The 21,560-nt window shown below is 49.0% G+C and overlaps 1 protein-coding gene across 2 annotated transcripts; it reads right to left on the bottom strand.

The window, feature by feature from the left end:
* Nucleotides 1–10,064: 10,064 nt before the first annotated feature.
* ZFAND2A (zinc finger AN1-type containing 2A) lies at nucleotides 10,065–21,076 on the bottom strand. 2 transcript variants are annotated; one of them, XM_080830706.1, is made up of 7 exons: nucleotides 20,814–21,076; nucleotides 19,678–19,775; nucleotides 18,919–19,013; nucleotides 16,913–17,041; nucleotides 12,875–13,026; nucleotides 11,973–12,056; nucleotides 10,065–11,619 (listed from the first exon to the last, which is right to left on the bottom strand). In XM_080830706.1, the coding sequence occupies exons 2-7, from the start codon at nucleotides 19,730–19,732 to the stop codon at nucleotides 11,601–11,603; spliced, it is 534 nt and encodes a 177-aa protein (XP_080686832.1). In that variant the 5' UTR covers nucleotides 19,733–19,775; nucleotides 20,814–21,076; the 3' UTR covers nucleotides 10,065–11,600. The 2 variants fall into 2 exon arrangements, with proteins under 2 accessions (XP_080686832.1, XP_080686833.1); XM_080830707.1 differs by lacking the exons at nucleotides 10,065–11,619; nucleotides 11,973–12,056 and having other exon boundaries at nucleotides 12,695–13,026.
* Between the last annotated feature and the right edge of the window lie 484 nt (nucleotides 21,077–21,560).

Genomic DNA, 21,560 nt, shown 5'->3' with positions numbered 1-21,560 from the left:
CGGGCTTCCGGCAGGCGCACCGCCCTAGTAACAGGGTCCCGCCCCCTGGAGCGGCGTCGCCCATTGGCCGAAGCCCGCCTCCGTCTGCCGCCGGCCAATGGCATGCGGCGGCCGCAAGGGGGCTGGTCCAAGTGCGGACGCGGGCTGTTGGCGTCATCTCTGGGCGCTGCCTGTTGCCGGGAGCCGCGAGTTGCCTAGCAACGCTTCATACGCCGGCAGCCGGGGCTGGGGCGCCGCATCCCATTTCTGGCGGCGGAGGCCGACCCACCCCAGGCGGATTGCCCCGAGAGGTCTGTCTGGGCGCACCAGATTCGTCTTAAACGCAATACATTTGTATGAACTGAGGATGCTGCAACCATGGAACTGTATACAATGTTTGAACGCCGCAAGGGTGGAGCCCCGGGGATGCGGTCTTCGGCTTAGGGGTCTCCCGGGCGGCCCCACGTCGCTGCCTCGGAGCCCCTGGGTGCCTAGGGACGGGAGCGCCGCGCCGGGCGGGCAGCGCGGGGCCGCGGCGGGAGCAGGCGCTGTTCTGCGGTGCCTCCACTGCTTCCAGGTGCGAGGGTAGCTGCCGGCGCGCGCACGTGCGGCTCGGGTAACACGCCACCTTCCCCCCGGTGCGGTGCGGTGCGGTGCGGTGCGGGTGCGGTCGCTCCCCGCTTTCCCGCTCACGCCAGTGTGAGCACGTCAAGCCTTGATCACTTCAGGAAAACCGTCCTGTTTTTAAACTGCCCCGACGGCCTCGCGGCCACACGGCCAAGAGTTTTCCTCCCATAAGCTTAAACAGCATATAATGCAATGTAAAAGTATATAAATGTGTAATACATTGTTTAGTTTTGCCTTTAAAAAAAAAAAAGGAAAAGCTCTGATAATAATTCCAGTCAGCCTCCCATTGAGAACAGGAAAAAAAAAAAAGCTGGATTCTGTTTTAGGGGCACCTGGCTGGTCCAGTCAGTGGAAGATGCCAGTCTTGATCATGAATGATCATGGGGTCATGAATTTGAGCTCTACCCTGGGTACAGAGATTACTTTAAAAACTTTCGAAGAAATGCTGTTTTGTGCCATCAGAGTGAAATATTCTGACGGGATAGAAGGAAACCCAGAGTACTACCCCTGATATTAAGCAACATTTTCCACTCAGGGGTCAGTTGGTTCTGGAAGAGGCAGCAGGAAGGCTGAGAACCTGAACAGAGATTGACAGCTTGGTGGGCTAGGGCTCCTAAGGGGTAGGGTTCTTGTAAATGTCCCGTCTTTGAGCTGAGACCCTGAACAGCTACACTGTAAGAGTGAATAGGACCAGAGTAGACCAGGCTTGTAGGGACTTCATAAAATCCAGGTTAAATTCACCCCAACTTCTGAAACTGCATTCAAGTGATTCAGGGTTTACTGTTGATGCTGCTAGCCTGCTCAAAGAAAAAAGGGTAAAACCTCCCTAGAAGAAAAGTATAGTGTTTCCGTAGCCCAAATTGTAATTACTCATATTATGTCCAGCATTCAATAGGAAACAGCCACGTACACAAGGAGACAACACAATGTGATAGAAAACCCAGAAAAATAAGATACCAGTTTCACCATACAAGGGACTGCTGACACATTCACCGAACGTTGCAACTTCAGGGGTCTGAAAATGACCTGCTCCTGATGGACAGCTCTAGTCATCCTCAGATGATGTCCACGGCCAGGTGCTCAGTCTCTAAAGCAAGGTAGCACATCCAGAGCTGCTTAGGATGTTCTGTAAATTCTCTGCAGCAGAGGAAATGGCTTTGTGCCAAGCTCTAGGAGATGGTGCCAGGGACCACACACACACAGTTTCAGCTACCATGTATGTACCACTCTAGCTCTATTGGACCTTCCAAGTTATGTGGCCCAAGTGCAGGACAGCTTGCCCCACAAACTGGATCTGGTACAGAGCCTTCCTTTGCTTTGGGCCTCACTCAACACCAACAGACTTCCAAGTTTCCTGGTAAATGAACAGTGGTCATATTAAACATGGTCTACGCAACCTCCCAAATCCAAAAGGCAGAAATTTGTTTTCAATTTCTACATAACAAATGAACACAAAATTTAGCAGTTTAAAACAATAAATTTAGCAGCCTCATGTCGCAGTCTCTGAGGGGTCAGGAACACCCGTGTGCCTTAGCGCTGTGCCTCTGATTCATGGTCCCTCACAAAGCTGAAGTCAAGGTGTCTGCCAGGGCTCTGGTTTCATCAGAAGTCTTGTCTGGGGGACAGTCCATTTCCCAGCTCATATGTGGCTATTGGAAGGATTCACTCTCCGAGGGTCACTGGGTTTAGGGCCTCAGTTCTCCCTGGCCATTGGCAAAAGGCCTCCCTGAGTTCCCTGTCATGGGGACCCCTGTACAGGGCAGCTCATATGGCAGCTGGCTTCCCTGGGGCAAGTGGGCAGGAGGGCATATAAGAAGGAAGCCACAGGCTCTTTGAAACCACATATTGTGTGATTCTATTTACATGAAATGTCCACAACAGGCAAATCCAGAGACAGAAAGTAGATTAGTAGTTGCTGGGGGCTGATGTTGTGGAGAGAATGGGGAGTATTAATGGGTATGAAGTTTCCTTTAGGGACACTGAGAAGGTTCTGGAACTAGATGGTGGTGATGATTACTCAACACTGCAAAGGTACTAAGTGGTACTGTATTATTCACTTTTAAGATGGTTAAAATGGTGAATTTTGTGGGTTTCTTATCATGAAAAAAATTGTGTTTGTTCCTCCATAAATGTGGTTATTCACGTCAAAAATGGCTGTTTGTTGGTGTCTGTGTCTCTCCAGTAGCGGGGCTCTCCACCCCCGGCCGTCTTGCTGAACTTTGTTGAATCTGTGAAACAATAAGCAGGAGTCCAAACGTTAAGACTGCACAAGAAAGTATTCCATTGCTCGCAACCCTCTACCTCATTCCCATCCTCACATAGGTAGCCAACCTCATTAGTTTCTGGTTTATCCTTTCTGAGCTTCCTCTGGCAAAAACAAGCAGGTGTGTGGATATTTCTTCCCTATACCGAAGGCAGCACTGCACACATTCCTCTGCACCATGCTCCTTCGAGCCAACAATCCATCCTGGAAATCTTCCATCAGTTTACAGGCATCCTCTTATGCTTTCCTACAGGTTGGCGGGGCCCCGTGGGTGGACTGACTGTGGCTCATTTAATCAGCGTCCATACACGGGCGTTCAGTCTCCAGCTCTGCGACTGTAAATTGGGCTGCACTGAACAATTGTGCATACGTGTATTTTACTGTTCGTGGTGGTATGCCTTCAGGGTCGACTCCTGGGGTGGGCTGCCAAATACCGTTTTGCTGGGTATAGCCAGATCTTCCTTCATAACGGCTGACAATTCGGCATCCCCACCAGCAATGTGTGGACATCTCTCTTGCTTACAGCCTTGTCAATAGAATACGCCGTTCAAGTTTGGACTTCTGCTCATCTAATCCGAGAAACGGGACCTCAGTGTGGTCTTAATTTGCATCTTTCCTAACTCAGGTGAGGTGGAACATCCCTTTCTATATCCCAGGATCATCTTTATATACTCTCACATCACTTCATTCTTCACCCATCTTCCTATCTGCTTTTTTAAAAAAAACTATTTTCAACTTTATTTTTTTGAGATTTTGTTTATTTATTAGAGACAGAGCATGAGCAGGGAGAGAGGCAGAGGGAGAAGCAGAAGCAAACTCCCTGCTGAGCAGAGAGCCTGATGCGGGGCTTGATCCCTGGACTCTGGGATCTCAACCTGAGCTGAAGGCAGACACTTACACAACTGAGCCACCCAGGCGCCCCCTATCTGATTTCTGATCTTTTTTCTCCTTAATGTGTGTCCATTCTTTATTAGAGATATCAACCTTCACCTGTGATGTATGTGCAAATACCTTGTCCTTGTCTGTCACCTGTCCTTTGGTCTCCACCATGCAACCGTGCTTTGACACTAACAACCCTTTCCTTCATCCCTCTGACTTTTGAATCATTGTTGGGAAGCCTTTCCCATACACAGTTTTGGAGAAATTCACCCAAGTCTTCTTCCCATACCCTATTTGGTTTCACTTCTTACATTCACATTTCTGATGGGGGTCCCTGGGTGTGTGTGACTTAGGGTATAAACCCAGTGTGACCTTTCTCTAAGTGGCTGCCTGGCTGAACCAACACTGCTGTTCAAAAAACCCATCTGGTTCCACGGACTTGAGATACATCTTTTATTTTTTTTTCCACAAGATTTTAATTATTAAGTTATTTTTGCAAGAGAGAGAGCGCACACACAGGAGTCGGGGAGGGAAGGGCAGAGGGAGAAGCACACTCTCCACTGAGCAGGGAGCCCGAGGCGGGGCTCAATCCCAGAACCCTGGGATCTTCACCTGAGCCGAAGGCAGACGCTTCACCGATAGAGCCCTCCACACGCCCAAGATACACCTTTTATCACACCCAAGTTTCCACATGCACTTGGGTTTCAGGGTTTCCTGCTCCACTGCACGGGCCACCCACCACTGTGCCCGCCACACTGTTCTCTGCAGGAGGCTTTACAGTGCGCTGTGAAACCAAGCAGGGCTCTCGTCCCACGCTCCTTCACTTTTCCTCCACGTGTAGTTTTCCACGACTCCGGTGCCGACTTGTGGAGCTCCAGAGAAGCAGCTTGTTGGTATTTTTATTGGGATCCTCTTAGATTTAAAATTAATTTAGGCAAGCCAAAACGAACAGCAGACCACAGAAAAATCAGAAAAGACACAACCGTTCTAAGCCTTGAGCTCTATAGTCACACACTTTGCAAGGACACTTAGAAGGAAAGTAGAAAACTTGGAAACTGCCAAGTTTCCAAGTAGATTAACTCCTCTTACAAAGGCACTCGTCAAAACTGCAATCAAAAACAAAAACAAAAAACAAAAAATGACAAAGAGAGGGGATGAAGTTGGAAATGGTTCTGACCATTAAAACAATAGCATCTGGGGGCGCCTCGATGGCTCAGTGGGTTAAAGCCTCTGCCTTTGGCTCAGGTCACGATCTCAGGGTCCTGGGATCGAGCCCCGCCTCGGGCTCTCTGCTCAGCGGGGAGCCTGCTTCCCCCTCCCCCCCCCACCCCCCACCTGCCTCTTTGCCTACTTGCGATTTCTGTCAAATAAATAAAATCTTAAAAAAAAACCAATAGCAACCGGTAACATTTTTTAGGGAGTGGGAAACTTTCTACTTTTTGGAGCAGAGTTGGTCTTTATGTTAAAGTGGCTGTGTACCAACTCTCGTTAATAGGACTCATTGTTGTCCAGGTTGTGTGTTGTTTTGCTATTTTTACTTTTTATATATAAAGAACTAAAAATAAGGGAGAATAAAGTAATAAATTGGTGGATATAATTTTTAAAAATAAAATTAATTTAGGCAAAATGGACACCTTTATGATGCTGTCTTCCCAGAACAGGCCTGTCTCGGTGGTTTGTGTCTACTTTTGTGTCTTTCGTGTTTTAAAGTTTTGTCCGCTCCAGATCTTGCATAGATCTTGTTGGGTTTATCCCTAAGTATTTTGTCTTTACTGCCATTGTAAATGGGATTTTGCTCTTTGTATCTTCTGATCGTCGTTTATGGCAATGAGGGCTATTGATTCCAGCGTGTTTTGTATCTTGTCACCTCTTGAAATTCTTACATTGTTAGAGGAGCTACATACATTTTATGATCTTACGGAAATTATATCTCACATCCTACTTTACTGAGCACTATGTTACAGAGATCTGAGATACTACACTTGCCTTTCCCTTTCCTCCAGATCTCTATTCCCTAGCACTCAGTCTGGGCCCAGTGCCAGGTCTTCCTTCCCTCTCCCTCTCTTCCACTCTGTGATTTCATCTGTTGCCATGGCTTTCCATCCAACCATATGCCAGTACTCTAAATCCTGTTTCTGGTCTCAACCCTGCCCCCTGGACTCGCTTACCCACCTGCCTACATGGCTTCTCTACACAGCAGTCGAGTAAATATCTCAAAGAGAACACGCTCACAGCCCAACTCTGGATTCTTCCTTTCAAACCTCTTCCCTTGCTCACTACCCTGCCCACCCCCCACAGAGCCTAAGTGCCCCCAAGAAAAGCAAGGTGCTATCCCCACTCCTCTCAGTCACCCTGTATATCTTGTTAACTTAACAGCAACAGACTTTCCATGTCTCCTGTCCCCATCTATTTCAGGGATCCACAACCAGGCACCCAGGTCACCCACTTTGTCCTCCTAATGCATTCTCTACCTTATAATGGCCAGAAATATCACTTTAGGTTGTGGATCAGATTACTGTATTATTCATTTTGAGAGTAACATGTTTGTAATTTTTTTAACGTATTACTTATGCCCAACACGGGGCTTGAACTCACAATGCTGAGATCAAGAGTCACATGGTCCACGGAAAAGCCCCCAATGCCTGTAATCTGATTATTTGATGTTTAATTTTTAGTGTTTTTTTTTAAAGATTCATTTATTTGAGAGAGAGAGGGTGCATGTGAGCAAGGGGAGGGGCAGAGGGAGAGATAATCTCAAGCTCTGTGCTGAGCATGGAGCCCAATGTGGGGCTTGATCTCAGGACCCCAAGATGATGACCTGAGTCGAAACCAAGAGTCCACGCTTAACCGGCTGAGCCCCCCCGGCACCCTCCCTGTCCATAAATTTAAAATTCCCTCAAGGATTCCTCAGCATCCTATGGCCTGGTAGCTAGTCTCCATATCTGCCAGATAGGAGCCTCATACCGGTCTTGCAACTAAGCCACGCAATAGCGCAACCATACAAGTGCCAACCTCACAACAGGAGAGCACATCAAGTCTGCACGCGCTGTATTCCTTCCAGCCACATCTGAGGCGCAATCACATGCAATGGCTCTGGAATTAGTTACTGTGATGGAGTTCATGCTTTTGGAAGCAATATGTGCTGAGGCCGACTTCCCTACTCTCTGGATAACCACAGCAAACCAAAGCAGTGCGGGTGTGGATATGGGTGAGGTTGGGGGGCAGCACGGATACGGGCTGTACTTTCTGCTCAGTTTAGCCGTGAAACCCAAAGCTGCTCTAAAAAATCCGTTTACCAAGTAAAGAAAGGTCAAATCCTAAATGATCCAGCTCCGGGCTTATAGCTGAAATAAGTAACCATCGGGAAACATGATGATGGTGCCCTGTCTCCCGACGTTGCAGAATTCCAACCACACACTTCCAGCCCAACTCCGGCCAAATACTCCTGGGCGCCCCCTATAGGTCTCTAGTCTCAAATCAGTAAAACTGCTTTCCTAATTTACAATTTTCCCAATTCAGCAAAAATGACAGTGATACGGTTTTCTCCACTTGTCGTGCTTCCTACAAACTCCATCTCACCCTTGGATGCTGAGATGGATTCCAGGACGTGGCGCATCTGATCCTGTCCACTAAGGTTACTGCGGCCTCCAGCTCAGCAGTCTCCCAGCACAGACACACCACTGCAGCAGGGTTCCAGGCTCAGAACAAGTTTGAGAACCCCTGCTTTAGCCAAATCGTGCAAGGGTCACCGCCCTCCATGAGACAAGGGTATATGACAGCGGGGAGATGGGCAGGAGGGCACATACCCCAACAGATCAAAGAGTCTGCCTATGGCCAGGGCTCTGTAGCTGGCAGTGTGGGACAGCAGCTTGAGGACCTGCCTGTGGTGGGAGGCGAATGACACAAACACCATGATCTCACATCTGGGCAGCACGTATGCAGCAACAGCTGGTCGCTCAATACAGAGAACCTGACCTTTTCCCTGGCATCCCATAAGCTTCCTGAGTGCTATGGAAACAGCGGCCCTTCTCAATGCTCTCCTTTTCCAGGGAATGTTCACAGGAAAGCAGGAAGGGAGACACTGGCCCACAGATACTCTTAGTGCACTTTCTTCTTAAGATAGAGCCAAAGCAAAGCTATTTACACAAGTAGCTTTATATTCAGTTCAGAATGATAATTTTACAGAATGTAAAATTAACCAACTGCTCTGCCTCTTGGCATGTTTTTGTTGTTTCACTAAAGACCATTTTAAAAAGGTTGCTTTTGTAGTATTTATTCCAAGAAAATCTTAGCTGGTGGTGCATTCGAAAGAGAAGATCTCATCACCTCGAGCAGCGGTGTGCATAAACTCTGCAACTGTGGGTTTAGGCAGAGCTCCCCCTAACGTCCTAGAGCGGCAGACACACTCAGACAAAAAAATTAGAAACCAACAGCAAACCACCTCTTGCCTCAGCCAGATACTCTCCTCCCCCCTGCACTTTCTACACTCTCTACCGCGATCACAAGTCTACGTCATTTCAGGAAAATACAGAAAAGCAAATCAACACCTCCCTGCGGAAAGTTCTTGGCAGACCAAATAGAGAAGTCGGACCTGTTTCCCTCAGCACATTCCCCAGAACACACCACCACCGCCTCCAGACATCTGCAACACTGGACGAATGCCAGAGACCCTGACTCTCAGACCGGAAGCTTGGAGAACCAAGGCCAGTTCAGCCACTGACCAGTTTCAGAGCCTATGTTTTGAGTTTGGTCTTAGGCTTATTGCAAAGAATGAATATGGGAGATTAATTAAAAATACATTTAAAATATCCCCAATCCCTCCCATCATGGATGACTTACAAACGCTGACGTGGGGCTGATGGCTATTGTATCCACTCTCCCTGTGACACTGCACCTGACTTCCCCAAAGCAACCAACATTCCCATCAGCCCTCACCACCATCCAGATGGATGGCCTCTGGTGATGCCTTGTGAATGTCTGATGTTGCAGCTCGCACGCCGCTGGGCAGGCAGCGGCCAGTCCCTCCAGGCTGCAGACTAGAGGCCAGACACCAGGAATGACAGGCAGTCTGGCTCTGGGCCTTGCCTAGGAAGAGCTGGTTGGTGCCAGCCCAAGGCCAACTCAGGAAAAAGCAGGAAGGCAACCCAGGCAGGGAGCGTTACCTCCCACGGCGCTTGTCACCTGCTGACTGGGTCCAGGTGCCAAGATAGACTCGGGGCACCCACTTTGTGTCTGTCCCAGCCAGCAAGAAAACCCCCAGCTTACACATTAACAGTCACTCCCATCAGCCACAAATCCAAATTCCCTAGGACAAGGTAGGCAAGACACCCTCAAAAGTTTGGCTTTTACGCCCACTTGTCTAGGAGAGGAGGGGGTGGTGAGTTCGCAGGCTGGGCAGAGGACCCAGGACAGAGAGTGAACACTGGAGGTCCATGCCTCTCAGCAAAGCTTTGGGTTTCCGTTTGAGACATCCAACCTGAGCTTCCAAGGACCCTCTGCCCTGGAGAAGATGTTTGATGGCAGGGAACACACAGGACGCCCGTGGCACCTGTTAATAGAACACCACTCACGCCCAATCACCCCTGTGGCTGTCTGCAGGTCAACTACAGCCAGCAGGTTCCAGCTTGCTCCAGGTCCTCCTCAAGTGGCTGAGCAAATGCACTCCCGTCCTGCTTGGAAGCTCCTCCTACTGCCTGGTGCTTCTCAAACATTGCCACAGAAGCACCCCAACAGATAAGAAAAGGGAGTCCCTTCCTACCTTGCACAGATGAACAGAGCACAAAACTGTTACATTGTTCTCAAAAAATGCATGCAAACTTCTAACACTAAAAAAATTTAACATGCTGGAGGGCACCTGGGTGGTTCAGTTGGTTAAGTGTCCGCCTTCCGCTCAGGTCATGACCCCAGAGTCCTGGGATCTAGCCCAGCATTGGGCTCCCTGCTCAGCAGAGAATCAGGCTGCTTCTCCCTCTGCTGCTCTTCATGCTTGTGCTCACTCTGTCTCTCAAGCAAAACAAAAAAACCCCGAAACTGTTAAAAAAAAAAAAAGAAAGAAAGAAATAGGGGGCACCTGGGTGGCTCAGTGGGTTAAGCCTCTGCCTTCAGCTCAGGTCATGATCTCAGGGTCCTGGTATCCAGCCCTGCATTGGGCTCTCTGCTCTGCAGGGAGCCTGCTTCCCTCTCTACCTTGCTGCCTACTTGTGATCTGTCAAATAAATAAATAAAATCTTAAAAAAAAAAAAAAAAGAAATATAAAGCCAGCCACCTACCTGTGTCCAAAGTTTCTAGTAGCCACAGTTAAAACAAGAACAGGTAAGATTAACTTTATTGCTTTATTTAATCCATCATACCCAAAATATTAGCATTTCAACATGTAAATAATAACTCCAACAATCATATACTTTTTTGGTATTGTCTTCAAAGCTCAGTGGGTTTTTTTGTTTTGTTTTGTTTTTTTAAATTTATTTATTTGACGGACAGAGATCACAAGTAGGCAGAGAGGCAGACAGAGAGAGAGGGGGAAGCAGGCTCCCCGCTGAGCAGAGAGCCCTATGTGGGGCTCGATCCCAGGACCCTAGGATCATGACCTGAGCCGAAGGCAGAGGCTTTAACCCACTGAGCCACCCAGGTGCCCCAAAAGCTCAGTGTTTTTGATTCTTAATTTGGGTATTATGTTTTCATGAGAAAGGGTTGGCCTGTATTTAAAATTTACAGTTGAAAGAAGACTCACATACCATAGTTAACATACTGAAGAGTTTTCTAAAAAGCACATCAAGTTAATTGCTTTTAAGTTAAATGCAACTAAAAATTCAACCCCAGTTGGGCCGAATGCATTTCCCATGCTCCATAAACTGTGGCTGGTGACCATGTACTGGACAGCACGGGTACAGAGAAGTCCCCAAACCGGCAGCATCAGCATCAGCTGGGAACTTGCTAGAAGTACAAATTTTCAAGGCCCATCAGCCCCACAGAACCAGAAGACTCTGGGAGTGGGGCCCAGCACCCTTCGGAGGAGCCTTCCACACAATTACGAGCCTGGGAAGTGTGAGAACCACTGGTCCAGAACACGCACCACCAACTAAGCCCACAGAAATAGTTTTGATCACCTATTTTTGGAATGGAAACTGAACAGAAGCCTCTCCCTGCTTTGCATTTTGAGGCTCTGAAAGCAGAAGTCATCGCCTGAACAGGAGCAAGGGGAGGTCTGGATGTTTAGGTGGATGACCAGTGGGTTAAGATCAGAACCCAACTCAAATGACATCTTGCTTCAGTTTCCCAGTGCCCAGGGTCACAGGACTTGGGGCTCCTTCATGGACTGAGGCTGTCAGTGTAAGCCCAGCACTTGAGTCTGTATGGCCACAGAGCTGTTTGCTCAGTGGAACAGGGACTGTGTGTAGGGGCCACCTCTGAACAAGGACCTTAACACAGTAGGCCCATGGCCTCCCCCACCTTTCCTGGGCTCAGGTACCTGTCACCATAAAAGCTACAAGATGAAGACAGAATAAATCAGCTGTGTGGTTGTGTAAGTGACAGAGGCTTCCAGAACGCTGGGTTGTTCTTGAGGGACTCAGGCCAGAGCAGAGCCGCCCTCTGAAGGACCCGAGTGTGCCAGATCAACCTTTATGTCACTTTATTTGGAGAAAGCAGGTTGATGGAGTAGCTTAGCCTAACTTAGAATATCAAAATCCTTCTGTTTATTCTGCCAAAACACGTACATTTTACTGGGAAAGTTTTAATGTCATTCCACACTGTCTGCCAGGAGAAGTATAGAGCCACTACAGCGCCAACACTACCTGCCCTGCTACAGTGATACACACAAGCCACAATGCCACTGTGGGCTGACACAGTCCCATCACCTCTTTACTTTCCACCTGAAAGAGAACAGAAGAATAGCTTATTTTTTTTAGGTCTGTCTTGATTAACCAAGAGCAACTGATCACATAAAAGCTATAGGCTAAATAAGGTATTTTGGCAACCAGCCGTAGACCTGTTACTGCTAGATACGGTCCGTGCTGGAATGAACTGCGCTGGTAATTCGGGGCCTGAGAAAACTCACATCCAGATCTCTCAGCCTTCCTTACACTGAGCCGACGGACGAGCACATCATTTTAACCGGTCAGTTGTTAACAGTACTGCAACAACGTTGCAGCGCTGGTCACTCAGACAAGAACCACGGCCCCCGGTACAAAGCACCTGCCCTCATGCATGCCGTCCAGACCCATACCTGAGTCGCCGAGCCAGCCAACTGGTGGACAGTGTGTTTAACGCTCCCGACGGCTTGGATTCAGAGGCTCGGGCAGCTGCGCACCTATACAGAAAGGTCAGACCAACAGTCATCGACCCCTTCGTCAGCTCACCTGGAGAGCTGCGTGCGCGGCGACCTGAGAAACTACCAGGAACGAAAAGGTAAACTTTAGCATTCCACAGCCAGTTTAGGCAAACGTTTTCACTGACCTGGGAAAGGTGCTCTGTTATACCACTCATGAAAGGGTTGAATTACGTCCCCAGCAAAATGATAGTCTTACAGTCTTAAACACTCAAGATCTCAGAATGTGACATTTGGAAGCAAGGTCATCACAGGTGTAATTAGCTGAAATGTGCTCAGATTGGAGAAGGGCGGGACCCTAATCCAGTATGACCATGTCCTCATAAAATGGGGACATTTGGACATAGACACACAAGGAAAACTTAAGTGATGGACACATAGGTTGGGAGGAGAGATGCCCACAGCCAAAGTATGCCAAGGGCTGCCAGAAAACCACTTGTAGCTCAGCCGCAGCCTGGAACCAGCTCACCCCAGAGCCTCGGGGAGGAGCCTGCCCCGCCACACGTCCGTCTCAGACTTGTGCCTCCAGAGCAAGGAGACTGAACTGCTGGTGAAGGCGCCCAGGCCGTGGTGCTTTGTTTTGGAAGCCACAGGAAAAAACACAACTAAAATCCAACTTTAATTTAAAATCTAATTTTAATTTAGATTATATTCATCCAAACTCCTACAACAAATATTTCACCTCAACAACTTAGTTCAGTAAATGATCAGAGTTGCCCTATCCCCACCATGGAGGTCAGGCGGTCCCATGGGTGTCCCTGTACATGAGCCAGCACGTCACAGGCAGCCTCACTTCTCACCCGGCTGCGCCGATGGGGCGGCCCCCGTGCTTGCAGCTGTGATCCAGAGGGTGTCTATGCTGAATACAGAAACTCCCACGGCACTGGTCACAAGCCACCTGCATCATCTCTTTCTTCCTGCACCCCTCTTTTGAGCACCGGAACGTAAAAATCTGAGAAAGCAAGAATTGCTTCAATAAGCAATTATTTAACAAGCCCCAATAAGACTACCAACATTTAAACGAGAAATGGTTCTTAGCTACAAGGAATGAAGATGTCAAGTTTTCATTCAAACATCTGCCAAGCACACAGGTGAGTACTAAGGAGATGGCAAAGTTTTAACAAACACAAAAGCAGCATCTTAAGTTGGGGATTCATGTGGGACGACTGGAGGTGTTCTCAGGCCAAACAAAACAAAACAAAACACCACACACACCAAAAAACCCTCCACAGGAGTGGGGACCAGGGACACAGAGAGAAAGTGGCCAAGACTGTGGAATCATGCCAGTTATACAGAAGGCAGCTGGTTCCAGGGGCTCTGGAGACATTCCATGGAGCTGAAGAATCTGTAGTCTCTATACTCGTTATGTTGTTGGGGTTCGGGGTTTTTTTTTGCAGGGGGCAGTAGGGATGGGGTGAAGGAGTGATATAAATTCCCAGGCACTGCCGACTCTGTAAAGCAAGGATGCTGGCCAAAAGGTACCCATCTAGAAGCCCAAGGGCAGCTCTCCAGCAAAGACGGGTAGGCATGGGCTGTCTTGAGCGACTGGAGCATGTGCACACAGCGCAGGCATGCAGGGGTGGGGACAGGGGAAGGGCTTGGGTCCCGAAACTGGGGTGAGCCACGAACAAGGAAGACCCTGTCAACTGACCCTGTCAGTTCAGGAGGAAAGCACGCCAAGTACAGCTGTGGTCTTATATAGAGGCAGGCAGGTTTTAGAAGTTCCAGAATGATTGGAGAGCAAAGCCCTAAGGACTCACAGTGAGAATGGGGTTATGGAGGGGGACTGGGGTTGGCTGGTGAATAAAAGGTTTTGGGTGCTAGGCTAAGGCATACAGAGCTTATTCTGTCATGCTGGAGGCTGAAAACAGCAAGCAGGGGTTAACAAGACTTCCGCTTATTACATGAAATAATGTAACATAACCAGGTAGTTCGTAACTATAAACCAGGATTCATGACTGGAAACTGAGATTTAAGTCTGACAAATGCCCATTTCCTGAAGTCGAGCTCCTTCAAAGCCCATGTGCTTATTTTGGAGAGCAACAGGAAAGAGGGAGCAGGGCATCTCGGAAAAACAACAACCTGAGTAACCTGGTAGGGCCTTCGGGAAGGGCAAGCCGTAGAGCCGGCTGAGACCAAACGCCAGGAAGGCCTGAGCATCTGAGAATCTGCAGTCCGAGGGGAGAGGGCACACATTACGTGCTGTCAACCAAAGGCAAGTTCAGTTTGAGGGTCCTTGGACTTCTGGTTAAGGAAGGATGTCAATATACTTTTTCCCCCCAGTTAGGTTTTTTTTTTTTTTAAAGATTTTATTTTTTTGACAGAGAGAGATCACAAGTAGGCAGAGAGGCAGACAGAGAGAGAGAGGAAGCAGGATCCCTGCTGAGGAGACAGCTCGATGTGGGCCTCGATCCCAGGACCCTGAGATCATAACCTAAGCCAAAGGCAGAGGCTTTAAGCCACTGAGCCACCCAGGTGCCCCCGTGGTTAAGGAAGGAGAACTGAACACTTATACTGGCTCTGACTCCTGAAATACAATGAAAATGACAAGAAGCAGATTTTCTGAAAAGGGATAAACCCACAAGGACCAAGATAAGGAGGAAAAAAAAAACAAAACGGTTACAAGATTTTAGGGAAAAAAAGCACTCAAGTAATAATGAACCTGGCAGATACAAGAAAGCCAAACTGTAAGCTGGTGGGGAAGGTCAAGAAACACCCCTATACATAAACAAAACTCCCAACATCTCTGAAACCGGCCGTAGCAGCCTCTCAGGGTGCCATGGAACCACCACAGGAGTGGCAGCGTGTCTGAGAACAGACCTGCAGTGCTGCACCTGAGCCCAGCAGCAGACGCACGCTTGGCTGAGGGTCTGAGAGAGGCTGCTGGCCTGGGAGGGCCAGCAATGGGCAGGGGGAGCACGAGAAACATGGGATGGGCACTCAGAAGGCAGTAAGGACTTCACGCTCCCTGCAGAGGAGATGCGAGAGTTCTCTCCACCTAGCTCCACAATTCTGGAAGCCACAGCACGCTCTCCGGGCAGGGAACAGAATGCCTTCTCTGGGGAATCCGATTAGCCCAAGAGAAAGACCTGAAATCACAGAGCACAGAAGGCGGACCAGGCAGATGACCCACAGCAAAGGCAAGAGTCCACGCTGCCCCTGCCGTGCGAGTGAGCACTCGGCTTCAGCCTAGCACGTGAGGAGCACATTCACTGGGATGCATAAGAAACACCCCGGATGCAGAATTCACAGGGAAAGGAAACTTACAGAGGAAATAAGGAGACCTATCCAAGAGGCCCAGCACCCAAGGAACAGGAGTCTAGAGGAAATTAAAAAATCCAAAATGGCATTCCAGATGGAAACACAGGAGCTTCCAGTTTGGAAGGGTCCACTGTCTACAGAGGACGACAGATGAGGACGGATCCACATGAGGAACAGTCAGGGTGAAGCTTCCAAACTCGGGGACAGGGTAGAGGAGGGGAGGGGTGGGTGGGGAGAGAGCCTCCAAGCTGCCAGACAGAAAACTGGTCCCAATGGAGACCCAAAGGCCCAATGGAGACCCAAAGGCCCAATGGAGACCAGCTGGGAAATTCCCGGCAAGAAAACAAACCAGCGCCCGCAAATATTCAAACAAAGATTCTAAAGCCAGGCTGCTACACCCAGGCAGCTGAGCAAGGAGGAACAGAGAACAAAGACCCTGCGACAGGGGTGCCTGGGTGGCTCAGTTGGTTAAGCCGCTGCCTTCGGCTTAGGCCATGATCCCAGGGTTCTGGGATCGAGCCCCACAACGGGCTCTCTGCTTAGCAGGGAGCCCACTTCTCCCCTTCTCTCTCTCTGCCTGCCTCTCTGCCTACTTGTGATCTCTGTCAAATAAATAAACAAAATCTTAAAAAAAAAAAAAAAAAAGACCCTGCGACATAAACAACCTCCCATTTCTCTTCCGTGGTCCTTCACACGTGGAACATATGCCTCCCCCCAAATAAGGGGAAAACTAAGAAAGAAAAACACAAGACACAGGAGATTAGAGAGCCCTCGTAAGGGAGATAGATGCAGGAAACTAGGATCTAGCATAAGAGAAGTGCAGAGGGAATCTCTCACCTATGGAGAACTGGGACACTGGTCCAGGAGCACACACCATGCCTGCTGGGAGGGCAGGGGTGGCAAGAGACCGGACCACGTGGGAACAGGGGGAGGGAACTCCACGCTCAGCCCCCACTATAGTTAACAGGCAATGCCCAAAACCATAAGGAACAAGACAAACTTAAAAGACAACAAGACACACACTTGGAGAAAAAGGAAGTACCCCAAACGAACAAGACGAGCAAAAAAATCTGCTTCCTGTCATTTTCATTGTATTTCAGGAGGAGTCGGAGCCAACAAACAAGTTGAAAGCACCTGCTGTGGAGAATAGGGCCTACTGTTTTTCCTAACATGATTTACTCCAAATGAACAAACGGAGAGCTTTCACAAAGATACTAACACTACAAAAGCAAGAACGCTGAATGTTCAAATTCTATGTATCCTTTTACGTTTTCCTAGGAGGAGCTTAGGAAAAGTACACATTAACAGAATGATTCTAGAAGCACCTTAACGCTCCATCTTGAGAGAAAAAGGTAAGAATCCTATAAGGGAAACAAATCCCAATGTAGATTCTGATATTCAGAGTATGTTCATATAACCGTAAGAACCCAAGCCATGACAACATGGGGAAACACTGACACATCACAAAGATTTTATTTTGTACACAAATGATGAGTACTACAGACCACAGTTAGATAATCGACCTTCCCCCGCTAGGGAAAACCAACAGTCACAGAGTGGACATAATTCGTCCTTACCTTCTCTTTCTTCCCAGGATGACAATTACAGTCTCGATCAATGTGCTCACCAACCACCACATCTGGTATCTCTCCCTTTTTTACTGGGACTGGGTTGTTACAAAGTGGGCACACTGGGACCTGAACATCCTAAAAATAATGATATAAGAGAATATTCCAGATTCAGACAATCAAAACTCACGAAAGAAAAAGGTACAACAGCACAGCGCATTGAAAATCACATAGGGTACACACACTGATCTTTCGACTACTCATTAGAAGGGGATACAGTTAACACAAAGGATTTACAGTAAGGCAATCCTAAAGATTCAGGATAGAGCCGCCAAAGGTGGAATCCAGTGGAATTTAAACATGACAGACTATTACCTAACTGAAACAATTAGTAAAAGGCAGCCAAGGAGAGAAGCTGGAGAAACTGATCTGGTCTCAGGGCAGCCTGGCTCTGTCCAGCATCATCTCAGTGAGTGGTGAAGCAGCCCGAAGCCCTCAGAATGGAGAAAAAGAAGAAAACACTAGCCATAAAGACCCTCTGGTTCCCTTCAATTGCCAACAGCCTATCTAATCCTTTTGTGGCTCTCACATGCAGGGAGACTCACTCACCTGACAAGGGAACACACGGCTAGGCTGAGCTCTCAGGTACATAATAACCAGCCAAGCCCAAGACTATGCGGCTCTGGAGGGAGGAACAAGGCACCCAGTGGCTGCATGCCCAGCAGTTAAAAACCTCAGAGCCAAGGCAGGAGCTAAAGAAACTTAGCTCAGCAAGAAAACAGAGGTGACAACTGACATCCAAACAGATAATCACAGAATTAATGGGACCCACTATCTGTAGGGGCTGAGCTGAAGGGTCACCCAGAAGTCAGGTGACAAGTCTGCCAAATTGAGAAATAAAGCATTACTAATGATCTCTAGCCAGACTCTCCCTATCTAGAGACATGGGGAGGTCACAGCCAACCAATAAACTGGGTTGTGTGGCCTAGTCATCGGGGCCTGGTAAATATGAGTCACCCTCCCCCACACCCTCATGATCACCTAGAAAATGCTGGAGGGTCAGACCTTGGCCAACACTAATGAAAGCACGTAATAATGCTAAGTCATTCGTGTTTCTAACTGCCACTAGGGAAGCAGCAGTACAGACCCAAAGAGGTCACTAAAATAACCTCTGAACCACCAGAAACAAAATGAATATAGACTGGGGGCCACGTGCAGAGTCAGTAACAGAGGGATCACACCTCTGGACTCACACAGGTTGATTTTCTTAGAGTCCTGTTCATCTTCCCACTTCTACCAGGTACTATTTGCCACTAAAAAGATTCCCAAGACTGCAAAGTTACCCAGATAAGCATTTTTTAAAAGAAGATTTTATTTATTTATTTGACAGACAGAGATCACAAGTAGGCAGAGAGGTAGGCGGGGGGGGGGGGGGGGGGCGGAGCAGGTTCCCTGCTAAGCAGAGAGCCCGATGTGGGGCTCGATCCCAGGACTCTGGGATCATGACCTGAGCTGAAGGCAGAGGCTTTAACCCACTGAGCCACCCAGGCATCCCCAGATAAGCATTTTTAATACCTCCCAGATTAGATACCTTGTCAAGTATTAGATACCTTGTCAAGTATTCCTTGCACTTCACAAAGATACTCCTGTTTTTCTCAGCATAATGAATCAAAGGAACAGAATATTTTAACATGCAAAGCAAGCTTTGAAGGTTTAGATACAATTTGACTTCGAGAGCCCCTAAACACGAAACCTGTTGCTTTAGAGCTGTGCCATCTAGAACTCCCCATGATGGTGGAAACGTGCCACATCTGCACTGTCCAACACAGTAGTCACTGGCCACATATGACTGCTGAACAACTGAAATGTAGCTAATGTGACTAAGAAACTGGATTGTAAGTCTCACTTCATTTGAATGAAATTATTAGCTATATGTGCCTAATGTCTACTACCTGGACAGCACAGTTTTAAACAATGAAAAACAAGACTCCTTGTAATAAAATATGATAAATTACCTTCGTGAATGCAAAGGGACATTTATGTGCAGCACAAGTAAAATGGGCTTTACAGAAATCTTGTTTACATGCATCACATTTTAAGGGAAGAAAATCTAAAACAAAAAAAAATACCATTTTAAAGATTAGGACAAAAGAATTCTAGAGCACATTAAACAGGTATTTACCTACACTGATTTCTTTACGCCTACCAAATATATCCTTGAGGAGAAAAACACGTGAGAAAAACATCAGGGATCATAAGTTTCACAATGCCAGCAAAACTGAAGAATTTATAAAGCTATCTTTTCTTTCTTTTTTTTTTTTTAATTTAATTTCTTTCTTTTAGAGAGAGGCCGCAGGGGGTAGGGGGAGGGCACAGAGAGAAACTTAAGCAGACTCCCCACTGAGCTCGGGAGCCCAACTCCGGGCTCCTTCTCACCACCTGGGCCAAAAACCAAGAGTTGGATGCTTAACTGTCCGAGCTACCCAGGTGCCCCTATAAAGCTATCTTTTCAAAAGAGACCCATCCCATGTAATATCACAAATATATAAGCAGCACACTTGTATCCACTTGGCCCTGGCCCTGGTTCCTGGCCTTCAGCAGATGCTGAGTAACAATGCTGAACAGAACCTGAACCACAGGCCAGCCTCTCAATATTGAAAAGCCACCAGAGCCAAGACCCAGAGAATAGCTAATTAATAAAACAGTCTGTTCTTCCCCACTAAACAGCCAACAAAACACACATTGTCTATCAACATTCTCTTAATAGTGCTTACCTAGCTGTTTGCAAGTCTTTTCTGAACAATGCTTCCCCAAATCAGGGAACTCCATTATTTGATAGTGTCCAAACACAGATGACGGAGAGATGAATCACCTACAAGAATTTAAACAGTTAGGTAAGGAAAGATGACATCATTTCAGTCCCCAGACTTCATAACTTAGGGCTAAGAAAATAAACATGCTCTGTAGAAAGCATTCAACGCCCAAGTCATCCAGGGCCCCCACAGGGCACTAAAGCATCACAAATTCTTGGTGCTTTTCAGCAAAAAGAAAAAGAAGTTTGAGTACAAGTATCAGCTCCTTCAGAATCCACCCTATTAGGACAGCCACTGTTTCTTGGGTCTTTTAATTTCCTACTTGAAGAATCTCACCCGGAATTCAGGTTTCCTTTAAACCGTTCTGACTCACGCTGACAGGGGTTTTCCATATTCAACTTACACAAACGCCGGCCAAAAGTTGGGCCACAGTTTCATGGAGTGTGTATACTTGTTGACACACACAAAACCGTTGCCAGGCGCCAAATCACGGGAATTAGAAGAGCTTCAGCTCTGTCCCTGCTGTTCTCTACTCCCTCATGCATTGAGGTTTACTCAGAACTTGCTCCCTAATGACAACCCGGAGTTGATGTGGGAGAAGAGCAAGGGCTTAACTAACGTGGAAACCAGGTGGACGAAGGGTGAAGCTATTGCTCTCCAGAGGGAACTGGAGTCCGTTAACAAGGCTCATGAGATCCCTTCCAGAACCTAGCACCCACAACCCTCTCAAGAACCCCTCCTAGAAGTCAGGTCCGGAGGGACCACTCCGGGGAGCGTCCGCCGTGCTGTCCCCAGTCCACCCCCGCCCCGTTCCTCCCCTCGGATCGTGGTTCAGAGTCACTCCTCCGAAGAGGCCTTTGCCCCGACAGTCACGGCTTCTCCACACCCTCAGAGAACGCTGTGACTCCCGTCCCAGCACCCACCCACTCCGGTCCCGAGCGCGCACGTCTCCACTGCCCGCGCCCCGGAGCGCAGGCCCGCGGCAGGTGAGCGCATCGCTGTCTCATCGGGCCCAGCCCCCGGCCGTGGGCTCGTTCGGCTGGCACCTTGGAGCCCTTCCCGCCGTGCGACCCGGGGCCCCGCGCCCGTCCCCGGACCTGGCTCTAGTCGGGCGCCCGGGTGGCTGCGCAGGCGAGCAGGAGGCGGCGGAGACGGGAAGATGGATGTCCCTTCCAGCGGTCAGCCGCAAGGGATGAGTCCAAAAAGCCGGGGAAAATGGGATCCGACGCGCGGCGCCCCGCCGTCCAAGCCCGCGGGAGTGCGAAGCACCGCATACCGCTGAGGCTCCGGCCATTTATTCGCTTCCCAGGGCTCAGAGAGACGTCGCGGCCGTGCCTGCCCGCCGCGCCCCGATAACGTCGCTACCCGGCCGGCCAATCCCGCCCCGCGGAGGCTTGGCGTTCTCGGCGCGCCCCGAGGACGTCACGGCCCGGCCGGCCAATCCCGACCTCCCGCGGCTCCGTGGACCCGCCACTCCTCGCTCCACCGCCTCCCTTCTCGAACCGTTCGGCAGCTTCTCGGAGCTGCTGAGTCACGGTGAAGTGGCTCCGCGCAGGCGCTCTTGGCCGACTGCGCGGCGCGGGAAAGCTGAGTCACGGCGGCGAAGCTTAGGCACCCAGCGGACGTGCGGAGCGTTGGCGGTACGGGGAGCCGCGCGCGGAGGGAGCCAGAGCCCGCGCCGCAGAGGGGACACCGCGAGGTACGCAGCCGGCGCTGCGGAGCGGCGCCCCGAGTCGGGTAGGGGCCTTGACCCTAGGGAAAGCTCTCAATGGAGAGCTTGCCTGTTCTTGCCTAGTGGGCTACCCGGGGCTGCCGCATTCCTCACGGCTCCCTCACCGCGGTCC

The sequence above is a fragment of the Martes martes genome, assembly GCF_963455335.1.
Source record: "Martes martes genome assembly, chromosome: 18".
NCBI classification, from domain to species: domain Eukaryota; kingdom Metazoa; phylum Chordata; class Mammalia; order Carnivora; family Mustelidae; genus Martes; species Martes martes.
This window is presented reverse-complemented; position numbering and strand designations above follow the sequence as displayed.